Source organism: Notamacropus eugenii, chromosome 5, assembly GCF_028372415.1.
Source record: "Notamacropus eugenii isolate mMacEug1 chromosome 5, mMacEug1.pri_v2, whole genome shotgun sequence".
In the NCBI taxonomy this organism is placed as follows: domain Eukaryota; kingdom Metazoa; phylum Chordata; class Mammalia; order Diprotodontia; family Macropodidae; genus Notamacropus; species Notamacropus eugenii.
The window spans coordinates 13,003,609-13,015,563 of NC_092876.1; the positions used below are offsets into that span (position 1 = coordinate 13,003,609).

General features: G+C 59.0%; 2 protein-coding genes across 2 annotated transcripts; one reads left to right on the forward strand and one right to left on the reverse strand.

Moving 5' to 3' along the window:
* Positions 1-4: 4 nt before the first annotated feature.
* Positions 5-3,086, reverse strand: TFPT (TCF3 fusion partner). Its single transcript, XM_072607479.1, has 6 exons — positions 2,923-3,086; positions 2,262-2,520; positions 1,719-1,789; positions 541-610; positions 233-445; positions 5-152 (listed from the first exon to the last, which is right to left on the reverse strand). The coding sequence occupies exons 1-6, from the start codon at positions 3,084-3,086 to the stop codon at positions 21-23; spliced, it is 909 nt and encodes a 302-aa protein (XP_072463580.1). The 3' UTR covers positions 5-20.
* Positions 3,064-11,070, forward strand: PRPF31 (pre-mRNA processing factor 31). The gene is made up of 14 exons (XM_072607474.1): positions 3,064-3,169; positions 6,338-6,522; positions 6,601-6,661; positions 7,559-7,642; positions 7,724-7,821; positions 8,052-8,158; positions 8,427-8,596; positions 8,675-8,832; positions 9,451-9,540; positions 9,806-9,933; positions 10,031-10,103; positions 10,183-10,311; positions 10,399-10,497; positions 10,852-11,070. Exons 2-14 carry the CDS (start codon positions 6,346-6,348, stop codon positions 10,975-10,977), a joined length of 1,500 nt encoding a protein of 499 aa, XP_072463575.1. The 5' UTR covers positions 3,064-3,169; positions 6,338-6,345; the 3' UTR covers positions 10,978-11,070.
* Positions 11,071-11,955: the final 885 nt, after the last annotated feature.

Below are 11,955 nucleotides of genomic sequence, written 5' to 3' on the forward strand. Positions count from 1 at the left end.
CAGAGAGGGGAGGCAAAGCTTTATTGAGGGGTAATGTCAAAGGGAGGACTGGCTAGGCTGGGGTAGGAGAGGAGTTTGTCTGGGCCTCGGGCTACCCATCCCGGGGTGAGGGCCTCATCGGGCTCAAAGCCAAAGTCGTCTTCGACCTTGATCTAAAGGAAAAGAAAGTGGGTGAGGTTGATTCCTAAGAAAACACTTTTGCCACCCTTTTCCCCCATCTCTATATGCTTACCTGGCCTGGGCCCAGCTCTGGGGTTAGCAACACCCCACCTCGGCGTCCATCCCGGGGGGCCCTTCGCCTCTTTTTTCCACTGGGACCTTCCCCAGGTGGGGGACTGCTGGGCTCAGGGGGCCGCCGAGGGGGAGGTGACAGGCTTTCCTTTTCTGGTGGCTCATTCTCTGCATTTCCTGGGGTGGTGGCATCGGGACCTTGGCTGCCCTCATCCTAGAGTGGGACCAAAGCAAGAACCACGTGTTGATCCCTTCTGTGACCACATCGTCTTCACCCCTGGACCCCAGGATTCCAGCCCAAGGTCTCACCTCCAGCACAATAGTGAACTGGCTCTTCCGGTAGTCATCCCCATAGGAATCCAGGACTCTCATAAGAAACCTGGGACAGAGACAGGAGAAGCCTCCTGAAATGGAGATGTTGGAGAAGCCAGGATTCGAGTCCTAGTTGATCAGACTGATCTCATTGTCTCTCCACCCAGATGCTGTATGTGGCACATGTAATTCTGTCTTCCCTTCTACAACTTCAGTCTTGCTCTGGCTGTTCATGGACCCACTCTTCTCTGAGGATGGAAACCTTAGGGTCCTCTCTGTGGTGTAGCCTTCCTCTTTGCCCTGGTTACCAGCCCCATTATCCAAATCTTCAGTTCAGGGGGGTGGGGAACCTGCAGCCTGCAGGCCACATGGGGCCTTAAGGATTTGTTCTATAAAATGTGGATTCAGTTAGAAGGCCAAGCTTAAGGGCTTAGGAAGCCGAAGTTTCCCTACCCCTGTTCCAGTTGGTCCTAGAATACTGGCCATGTTGTATCTAGTACCCTCAGATGAAGTTCCATCTACTTGGCATATAGCACCTCTCCCATTAGAATGTGCCCGTGCCCCCTCTTGAGGGTAATGACTTTTTGCTTTTATCCCCAGTGCTTATCGTACTGACCAGCACATAGTAAGAACTTAATAAATGCTTGCTGACTGAGATAAGTAAAAACAAGGCAATTTGGAAGGGATGCTCAAACGGGAGGGAGGTAGAATTTAGAAGGGGCATCGGTGCTTTATCTTGAAGGAAGGTAAAGATTCTAAGAAAAGAGAGCATTCCCAGAATGTACTGAGGCAGGAGAAAAAGGGAGAGGGGTATAAGGGAGCATAGAGTGTTTCTAGGGAAGTAACGTGAACTTACTGGAGAAGCAGGTAGGGGCCCACATGTTGGAGGGGGGCTTTTAATACAGGCTGAGGAGCAGTGGGAACGAGAAGCCATATAATTATCTCCTAGCAGGGAATTTACTTAGAAGTGTTTGAGGAATATTAATCTGTCTAACTTACTCCACAGGCAGAGAGCTTATAGTTTTATCTTTTTGGAAATTGAAGATCAGACAAAGGCTTAAAATCCCCTTTTTCACTCTGCCTCTATCCCAAAGTTCTGGCAAAGGAGACTTTCCAGCCTCTGACTTTGTCCTTAGATTCCCCCCACCATTCCCTGGTCCAGCTTTCAACCTCACCTTCGCTCTTGCCTGAGCCTCCTGGTGATTCTCTGTACCTGGTGAAGTCTGTTCAAGACCCGCTCATTCACCTGAGGAATTCACAGAAAGGATCAGACCAGAGAGGGTTCCTCCTCCCCACCTCCCCCATTCCCTTGGTCTTCCCTCAGGTGTGATGGGGCATCCCACAACCATTTATAATAACATTTTAGTCCAAGAAATAGGGCAATGTTTCAGAGTCATTTAGTGCAATGACGTCCTTTCACAAAGGGAAACGGCTCTAGGGACATAATTTGGTGATGAGGCGAAGAGTCACCAATCTGACCATCTCCGTGGGATGGTGTAAGGCTTGGGGCAGTCACACAAGGAGACACGGGATCCAGGAGGCAGGCTACAGGATGGGAGACGTGGATGCAGAGCTGTGGAGGGTCTGGAGGCAAACAGCAAGACTGCTCTCATCTCCCCAGTGTCGGAAGACCTCTAAGGGTTTGGACCCCGGGCATGGCCTGGGAGAGCCCCCGCCCCCCGGGCGATGCAAGGTCTGCAGGCCAGGGCGGGGCGCACCTGCTCGATCTCCCGGCAGCGCCGGCCCAGCGCCTGGTACTTGCGGCGGCTGAGTTCTCGCTGGCGGCGCCGGCGGCCCCGGGCCGCCTCCTCCTCTTCCTCCCGTTCGCGGAGTCCCGGCCCACCCAGGGCTCCCCCGACGAACTCCACCTCCGTCTCCAGCTCCGACTCGAGGATGTGGCCGCCGAAGAGCGGAGGCAGCGCCAGCTCCGAGCCCGGGGGCGCAGAGAACTCCTCGAAGCCCACGCCAGCCATGGCGCTGCCGGGGGAGCAAAGGGTTGGCTAGGGGCCTTGATTTCGGGGACCCGCCTCCGCATTTTCTTCTTCCAAACCCCGCTCTGGGGACCCAGCGCCCCCTTCCCCGGGCCTTCCCTTCTGTTACTCCGCGAGCCCCGGCGCAAACTCCTTACAGCCTCAGTCTTGGCTGGAGCGGCCATGGAGACTACAACTCCCAGGAGGCTCCGGGGCAGTCGGCCCTTCCGCAGCCCAGGCCTCTGCCCTGGCTTCTCCTGGGAGTTGCAGTTCTTCCCCGCCCTGCTTTGCCTCAAGGTCCAAGGTTCTGAGTCCCCGGCCTCCCTGCGAGGATCCAACGAGCCAGGGGCCCCGGGGTCCAGGCTGTCATCCCTCTCAACGACTCCGACATCCAGGGCTTCCAACCTACCCGGCCTGCAGAACGGCCGGAGGGCCCCGGGGCTGTCCCTCGGCCACACTCGGTCCTCCACGTCTTGCTGGGCGCCGCCGCCGACTTTTGTTGGTTCTTCCGTGGAGCCAATCAGCGCTTGCCGATGTCACACCTGTGCGCCCCCTCTTGAGCAACTGGAGCATGCGCGAGGCGGCGCCGGGCGAGCGTGACGTTACTTTCCCGCGACGGTTTCTCCAGAGGTCCCGCACCGGCTAGTAAGGAGGCGGTAAGTGAGCGGCAGTTGGGGGCGGGGGTCGGCGGGCCTGGGCGGCCTAAGTCCGCTCCCCTCCGGGAGCCTGCCCTCGGGGGGCTCGACGCGTTCGCATCGAAATAAATGGGACACGATTCTCAGAGAGCGCTGAGCGCGGGTCCAGATCCGGGCTGGAGGCGGCGACCGGGGAGCGGGCACTGTGCAAATGCCCCGAGGCGGGAGGTGCCGGGCCGAGGGATGTGAACAGCCAGCTGCCCTCCCCGCCCCCCACTCCCCACTCGGCCTCGGGGCCTCGTCCCGCGGCCCTGGGAGTGGGGCAGGCTGTGGGGGCAGCCGAGGGGGGTGCGCAACGAGGCAGGAAGACCCGCCCCCCAGCCGCGGTGGGGGGGGCGCTGAGGGCCCGGGCACGTGCTGCAGGGGTACAGAGGAGGCCTTGGCCAGAGCTTGGGAAAGGGGCGATGAAGGAAACTGAGGCAGGTTCCGACCTCGAAGGCCTTGACAGGACAAGATGTTTAGAGCAGGAGCAGGTTTGGAAGAAAGACGAGACAGACGAGGACACTGAGGCCTCTTCCCCCGGGAGCGTGGAAGTTGGGGGCTTTGTGGAGAGGGAGTGGGGAGATGGGGGACTCACGGCGGAGCCTCCAAAGCCCCCAGCCCCATTTTACTGATGAGGAAACTGAGGCTGACTTGGGACTTGCCCAGGGCCACCTAACTTAGCCTGAAGTAGGATTTGAGTGTAGGTTTTCTGAACTCCCAAGTCTAGGGGACTGTCACCGTGCTTCCAGGCGGTCTAGAGGGCTGTTACCGTGCTGCCAGGCAGTGTAGAGGGCTGTCATTGTGCTGCCAGGCAGTGTAGAGGGCTGCCACCATGCCACCCAGCAATGTAGAGGGCTGTCACTGTGCCCTCTGGCGGTCTAGAGGGCTGTCACCAGGCCTCCCAGCAACGTAGGGGCTTTCACTGTCCCACCCAGCAGTGCAGAAGGCTGTCACCGTGCCACTGGGCAGTTTAGTTTTTTGAGCTTATTGTTTTGTTTTGCATATACAGAGCTTGCTGTTTGACCCCCAGTTGGAGCTGCCCAGCAGGCAGCTGGTGACTTGAGATTGTATCTCAGGAGGTGTCTGGACATAGGGGTCCTGCAGATGATAACAGAGATGGGGGCGGAGGGATCATGAGAGACATCTAGAGAGAAGAGAAAGGCCCCAAACAGCCTTAAGAGAGAGGAGCCTTGAGGAGGAGCATGCTTTGGAACGCTGCTAAGGGGAACATGATGGGGGTCAGGCCAGGAAAATAAGATGGGCCTTCAGCTGTGATTCAAGACCATCAGTTTGGGGCTCAGGTGTGGGCGAGCAGAGGAAGTAGACGGGTTGTGGGACTCACAGCCGAGGTGTGGCTGGGTACGTGTCGGGGAGGTGCTCAGGACTGAGCTGGGCCTGGCTGTAAAGGACCGAAGGGGGAGGAGTGAGGCCCAGGTGGGACTTCGGGGGAGAGAACTCCAGAGTTCAGACTCAGATGGCACATGAGGGGACCTTGGCTGCCCTTGATGCCCCAGGTCAAGATGGGTTTAGGCTGATATCTGGACAGGCTCAACATGTGTGGTCAAGTCCTGGGGTATGAGGGGTTGGGTTGCCATGGGAGCCAGGTGCTGGAAGTCTTCAGAAAGGAGGAAGAGTGACCTGGGGGCTGCTGGGTAGATGAGATCAGAATGGGGGATGGAGCCTGAGAGAGCCACTCTCAAGGACAGAGGCTGCGGAGTGTGGAATTGGGGGGTGGGGGAGGCTGGAAGTGGGTGCCCCTGCTCCTTCTGGCCGGGTGAGCGTGTATGAGATGGGCAAGAAGAAGAGAAGGGATGGAGGCCCATGGAGCTGATGCAGCTGGCTTTTTTTCCATGAAAGAGGAAGGAAAAGTGTGGGAGAGGGCTGAGAAGGGAAGGGGGATTTGCCTGAGCAGAACGAACCCCAGCCACAAGAGGAGAAGGCCCAGGGACCTCCTGGCCACTGGACGCCCTGCTGTCCAAGGTCCTGGGATGCTGGAGAGCACACCTGGTGACAAGGCCCCAGGAGCTCTCTGTTCTTGGGCCTGATCCTGAGATGGTTAAGGCTGACCCCTGACCAAAAGATTGGGAAGCCCTAGGTGAGCAGCCTGGCTACTCAGCTGTCAGTCATTCCGATGCATGTGAGGCCAGGTGGGGGTTGCTGCTCCAGATGGCAGTAGGCCCAGCCCTGTTCTACCTTCCCAGGCTTTGCCCAGGTTCGTCTGTAGCCCCCTGGTACCTGAGGGAGGTGGGTCCTGTTGGCTCCTTCTGCTCTGCCTCCAGGCGCACCTTCCCCTTGACCTCCACCCATGTTCGCTGCTGGTGCCTGTGTCTGTAGTTCACTCTCTCTCTCCTTGTTCTTGCACCTAGCTGTCTGTGCAGCACATTGCTTTCTCTCTCTGTGTTTTCCCAGCTTTGCTTCAGGATTTATCTGTATCTCTGCCCCCTGCCCCCTTGACTTGGCACAGACCAGAAGCATTTGATCCCTTCATCTGTCTTTCTCTCTCTCTGTATGCTTGTCTCCATCTGTCTCCCTTATCTCTGCCTCTGATGTCTGTCTGGCTCTTTGGGTACGCCTGTCTGCATTCATTTGGTGCTGGTATCTCTCTCTTGGTGCCCTGCCAGCTGCTCAGCCTCTGTAGCAGGGGAGCCAGCGACATGACTGGCCTTGACTCCTAGCTCTGCCTCTTACTCCATGCGTGACCTTGGGCAAGTCTCTTTCCTCAGCCCTGTACACATGAGGCTGTTTACCCTGCTTTCCAGGCTCCTCCCAGCCCTGATGTCCTCTCTCTGTGTGTCTTCTTATGCTCTCCTTGGTTGTCTCTGCCTCTCAATGCCAGGTCCCATCTGCCTCGCTTACTCTCCTCCTTCCCATCAGTGTACACACACACTCATGCCCGCTTCTCCTGGCTCTTTGTGACCATGTTGTCCTTTGACCCCAGGCTAGATAGCTCGTCCCATGGCCGGTCCCTCACCAGGGTCCATCCATGCTCCCTCGTGTCAGCAGGGCCTAGGTGAGGCCTAGCCTCCTCCTTCCCATGGGATTCGAGCACAGGCTGACCAGCCACCTGCTGCCTGTGGGTCTCTTATAATCGGGGGGTTTGACAAGACGGCCTTCTCTGCCTGACTTCTGGGGGTGGCAATGCCCTAGGCCCCAGAATGTCGCTGGCAGATGAGCTCCTGGCTGACCTGGAGGAGGCAGCTGAGGAGGAGGAGGGTGGGAGCTTTGGAGAAGAGGAGGAGGAGCCGGCCATCGAGGATGTCCAGGAGGACATGCAGCTGGACCTCTCAGGAGACTCGGTGAAAAGCATCGCCAAGCTGTGGGACAGCAAGATGGTGAGTGTGGAGGGAGGATTGGGGGAGGGGACACGGGCCCCAGGCCAGGGCTCTCACCTGGACCTTCTCCTCTTCTAGTTTGCTGAGATTATGGTGAAGATCGAGGAGTATGTCAGCAAACAGGCCAAGGCTTCTGAAGGTACCCCATCCCTCCCTGTGAGGGCCATGGAGCCCAAGGCAGAAAGCACTGGATTGGGGATCCAAGAACCTGGGTTCAAATCTTGCTCCCAGCATTGCTCCCTGGATGACCTTGGACAAGCTGTTTCTCTTTTTGGGGCTCTCTTTAGGCTCTGACAACTTCTGGGGTCCCTCCCCACTCTGACGGCCTGTGGGGTCCCTCTGACCCAGGCGGCTTGTGGGGTCCTTCAGACTCGGGTGGCCTGTGGTGTCCCTCCCCACTCTGACAGACTGTGGGGTCCCTCCCTGCTCTGATGACCTGTGGGGTCCCTTTGACCCAGGCAGCCTGTAGTGTCCCTCCCCCCTCTGATGTCCTGTGCTGTCCCTCCCTCCTCTGATGGCCTGTGGGGTCCTTCTGACCCAGGCAGCCTGTGGTGTCCCTCCCCACTCTGATGGCCTGTGGGGTCCCTCTGACCCAGGAACCCTGTGAGGTCCCTCCCTACTCTGACAGCTTGTGGGGTCCTTCCCCACTCTGATGGCCTGTGCTGTCCCTCCCCGCTCTGATGTCCTGTGCTGTCCCTCCCCCCTCTGATGGCCTGTGGGGTCCCTCTGATCCAGGCGGCCTGTGGGGTCACTTCCCGCTCTGGTGGCCTGTGGTGTCCCTCCCCACTCTGACAGCCTGTGGGGTCCCTCCCTGCTCTGACGGCCTGTGGGGTCCTTCTGATCTGAGTGGCCTGTGGGGTCCCTCCCCGCTCTGACGGCCTGTGGGGTCCCTCCCCGCTCTGACGGCCTGTGCTGTCCCTCCTTTTTTTCCTTCACTCTGCATCGGTTCCTAGGACTTGGCCTCACCTCATGATTTCCCTTCTGCCCTGGGTGGGCCTGGCTGGCAGGACACCGGCTGACTGGTCTCTCTCCACAGTGACGGGGCCGGTTGAGGCAGCCCCCGAGTACCGGGTCATCGTGGATGCTAACAACTTGACTGTGGAGATTGAGAATGAGCTGAGTGAGTGAGTGAGCAAGGGAGGGGGCAGGGGGCAGGGGGCTGCCAAGGTGAGCCACCAACTGCCATCTCCTCTCTCTGAAGATATCATTCACAAGTTCATCCGGGACAAATACTCAAAGCGCTTCCCAGAACTTGAGTCTCTTGTCCCAAATGCCTTGGATTATATCCGGACGGTGAAGGTGAGTAGGTCAGAGAGAGAGGGGGGTGTGTGTGTGTGCCTTTGGAGGAGGGAACATGGCCAGTGTCTGAGGATGGGGAAAGTGGGGAGACAGGCTTGTCCTAAGAGTGAACAGTCTGAGGGAGATGGTGAGGCTGGAGTGGTCTATTTCTAAGACCTTTGTCTGACAGGCCTTAAGGTGGGCTGGGCATCAGGAGGGACCCTCGAAATCCCCCCTTCTTTGCCTCTCAGGAACTTGGAAACAGCCTGGACAAGTGTAAGAACAATGAGACTTTGCAGCAGATCCTGACCAATGCCACCATCATGGTGGTCAGCGTGACAGCCTCGACTACCCAGGGGTATGTGTGTCGGGCCAGGGCTGCCATCTCCTTACCTGGCCAAGTCATCTCCTTCTCTTTGCCTCAGTTTTTTTAAATGGAAGCCTGTGCCTCGCCCCCTAAAAGAAAGGTCTCCCAGGCTACCGCCCACCCCCAGCCCCCTAGCTAACAAGCCTTGGTTATGGTCAGATTTGGAAGGCAGGGCCTTGACTCCCCATACCCCTGTGGATGCCATTGCGGCCCCATGCGGGGATCCCGGGGCGGTGGCCCTGATGCCCTACCCCACTAGGCAGCAACTGTCAGAAGAGGAGCTGGAGCGCCTGGAGGAGGCCTGCGACATGGCTCTGGAGCTGAACGCTTCCAAGCACCGCATCTATGAGTACGTGGAGTCCCGCATGTCCTTCATTGCGCCTAACCTTTCCCTCATCATCGGTGCCTCTGCTGCCGCCAAGATCATGGGTGAGGCCTGGGGACCCAGTCTGGGGGGAGGTGCGGGGCAGGCCTTGCCTCCCTAACAGCCTCCTCTGCCCTGCCCAGGTGTGGCAGGTGGCCTGACCAACCTCTCTAAGATGCCAGCCTGCAACATCATGCTGCTCGGAGCCCAGCGCAAGACCCTTTCAGGCTTCTCGTCCACCTCTGTGCTGCCGCACACGGGTTACATCTACCACAGTGATATTGTGCAGTCGCTCCCCCCGGTGAGCCGCTCTCCTCATGCCGAGATCGCATGTGTGTGTACACGTATGTGCATATGCATATGTGTGTGTTTGCATGCCCCTGGGAGGCAGCAACATTTATAGATGAGGAAGCTGAGATCCAGGCAGCTGGCCCACTGCCTCTCCACGCACATGTCCCCCATCTTACCACCTCCCACCTACACTCGTGTCTCTTTGCGCCTGTGTTTGGGCAGGCCAAAGTGCCCTTGGGCAAGCCCCTTCTCTCTGGACCTCAGTGTTGCTGTCTGTACAGTGGGGCCAGGAGTTTGGTTAGATTTCAACATTTCGTGGTTCTGGGGTTTTTCAGGCCTGGGTCTTAGGTGTTCTGTGTCCTGGCCACTGGGTGGTCAGTCTGCTGAAGCCTGGGGCCCTGCCACCTGGTCAGAAGAATGCTTTGGAATGCATCAAAATCAAATCCTTGAGATTCCAAAGGAATCTTGTGTGAGATACAGGGTCTTGGTGAAACGTCCAACAGGCCATTTCTGGGACCAGGAGTTAGCACACCTGCTCTTAAAGCTCTATCCTCTCTGGAAAGGCCAGGCTGGGGGTGGGGATGGGAGTGACTGCACCCCATGACAGAGTGTGTCCTGCTCGCCTCAGGATCTGCGGCGGAAGGCAGCTCGTCTAGTGGCTGCGAAGTGCACCCTGGCTGCGAGAGTGGACAGTTTCCATGAGAGCCCTGAGGGGAAGGTACGAAGGTTGGGGAGACTCTGCCCCTGCTCCCCCTTTGCTTTGGGGTTGGCCTCATCCCTTGGGTGAGTCCAAGAGCTTTGGGATTGGGGAGTGCCATCCTGCCTGAGGACATATGCTGTCCCTTTTGCTGGAGGCTCAGGGCTTACTGATGATACAGTGGGAAACCGAGGCCCAGACTGGGGACGGTCCCTTTGTGTGACTGTGGGCCCTGGATAAGAGCCCTTGGGGGGCTCCTCCTTCAGCCTCATTCCCCTCCCTTCAGGTGGGCTATGATCTTAAGGATGAGATTGAACGGAAATTTGACAAATGGCAGGAGCCGCCCCCTGTGAAGCAGGTGAAGCCTCTGCCGGCCCCCCTGGACGGGCAGAGGAAGAAGCGCGGTGGCCGCAGGTGAGGATGGGCCCTGCCCCTTTGGCGCACCTCGGGTGACACTCATGGCTAACTGATCTCTCTCTGGATCCCTCTGGACTTTCTGCCCTTTCCACAGGTACCGAAAGATGAAGGAGCGTTTGGGACTGACTGAGATCCGCAAACAGGCCAACCGCATGAGCTTTGGGGAGGTGAGACCTTAACCTGGCCCCTGGCTGCTCCCCACTCAGTGAGCTGGATTCTCATCATGATTCCTTTCTGCCTCCCTAGATTGAGGAAGATGCTTACCAGGAGGACTTGGGCTTCAGCCTGGGCCACCTGGGCAAGTCAGGCAGTGGGCGTGTGCGCCAGACCCAGGTCAACGAGGCTACGAAGGCCAGAATCTCCAAGACTCTGCAGGTGCCGGGGAAGGTGGGGCTGTGGGCAGGGCTGCCAGTATGGCGGAAGTGGGGGCCTAGGTTCCAGGTTGTTCTCTTGCACCCATAGCGGACGCTGCAGAAGCAGAGTGTGGTCTACGGAGGCAAGTCCACCATTCGAGACCGATCCTCTGGGACAGCGTCCAGCGTGGCTTTCACACCCCTGCAGGTACTGTCTTAGGCTTCTGGTCTGAGCAGAGCAGCTGGGGGAGGGGGTGATGCCCCCCAGTGTGTGTGTATGTATGGGGGTTGGGGCTGGAGGAGGTGGCTGGAGGGGGTCTGCCCCCCAATGTGTGTGTGTGATGGAGGGGATGGGGCTGGGGGAGAAGGTGGCTGGAGGGGGTGCTGGCCGAGAGAGAGAGAGAGAGAGAGAGAGAGAGAGAGAGAGAGAGAGAGAGAGAGAGAGAGAGAGAGAGAGAGAGTGTGTGTGTGTGTGTGTGTGTGTGTGTGTGATGGGGGGGTGGGGCTGGGGGAGGGGCTGGCTGGGGGGGCTGCCCCTTCAGTGCCCCTCCCTCCTCCGCAGGGCCTGGAGATCGTGAACCCCCAGGCTGCAGAGAAGAAGGTGGCCGAGGCCAACCAGAAGTACTTCTCCAGTATGGCCGAGTTCCTCAAGGTCAAGGGGGAGAAGAGCGGGGTGCTGTCCACGTGATGGGGCCACCCAAGGCCAACTGCCCCTCTTTTAGTTTCCTCTTGTGATTTTTAAAGAAAAAGTTAAAAACCAAATAAAAACGTTTAATAAGGGGCTGGGGTCTTGTGTATGTGGGGAAGTGATGACATTCCCGAATCTCGCCTCAATTTCCCTCCTGGTAGCACGAGGGTCCATTTCACAGAGGGAGAAGCTGAGGGGCAGGGCCCGCCCCCTTGGACCAATCGGGTCTGTCTCCCTCCAGGCAAGCCCCTCATTGGTGGCTCCGGGAGGAGTAGCGGCTGCGCCAGCCAACCGCGCGCCGGCAGCTCGGGTCTCTGTGGGACCCGCCCTCCGTCAGCTGCCCAATGGGTACCGAGCCCTGACTCCAGCCGAGGGGGCTCCAAGTGACGGACTGAGGACCTAAGCGAGGGTGAGCCTTCTCCACTGAGTAGGGAGGGTCGAGGAGGGTCGGCCCCGGGGAGCCCAGACAAAAATGCTCGCCCCGACCCCGCCTCTCGGCCAATAGCCGAGCCTCGGACTCCGACGCCCTCCAGTGAGCGCGGCGCAGCGGAGGTCCTGACGGTCGCCGCAAGCTTGGGTACGCCCCCAAGCCGCTGGAGGCGGAGCGGAAGCCTGCGCTGGCCAATGGCGAGGCCGCTTCCATCTGACGGACGCGTCGGTCCTCACACTGCCGTGTTGTTGTCCACGGGGGGTAGGGCTGGGACCAATGAAGCCCTGCCTAGGTTCCCTCCCTTGGCCAATGGCAGGAGGCTGGAACGCTACCCAGAGCCCGTGAAACGGCACAGACTTTGACTGATGCTGCAGGCCACGGCTCCGCCCCCTCGACCAATGGGGGAAAGGTGGGGCGGGGAAGACCAACGCCAGCCTATGGCGTCGCGACGGCGGCCTGACTGACGCGTCTGCCCTCGCGCCGGCGTGTTGTGCCTGGAGGGGTGGGAGTCCGGAGAGGAGGATGTGGGAGGCGGGCCGGGTTCGGCG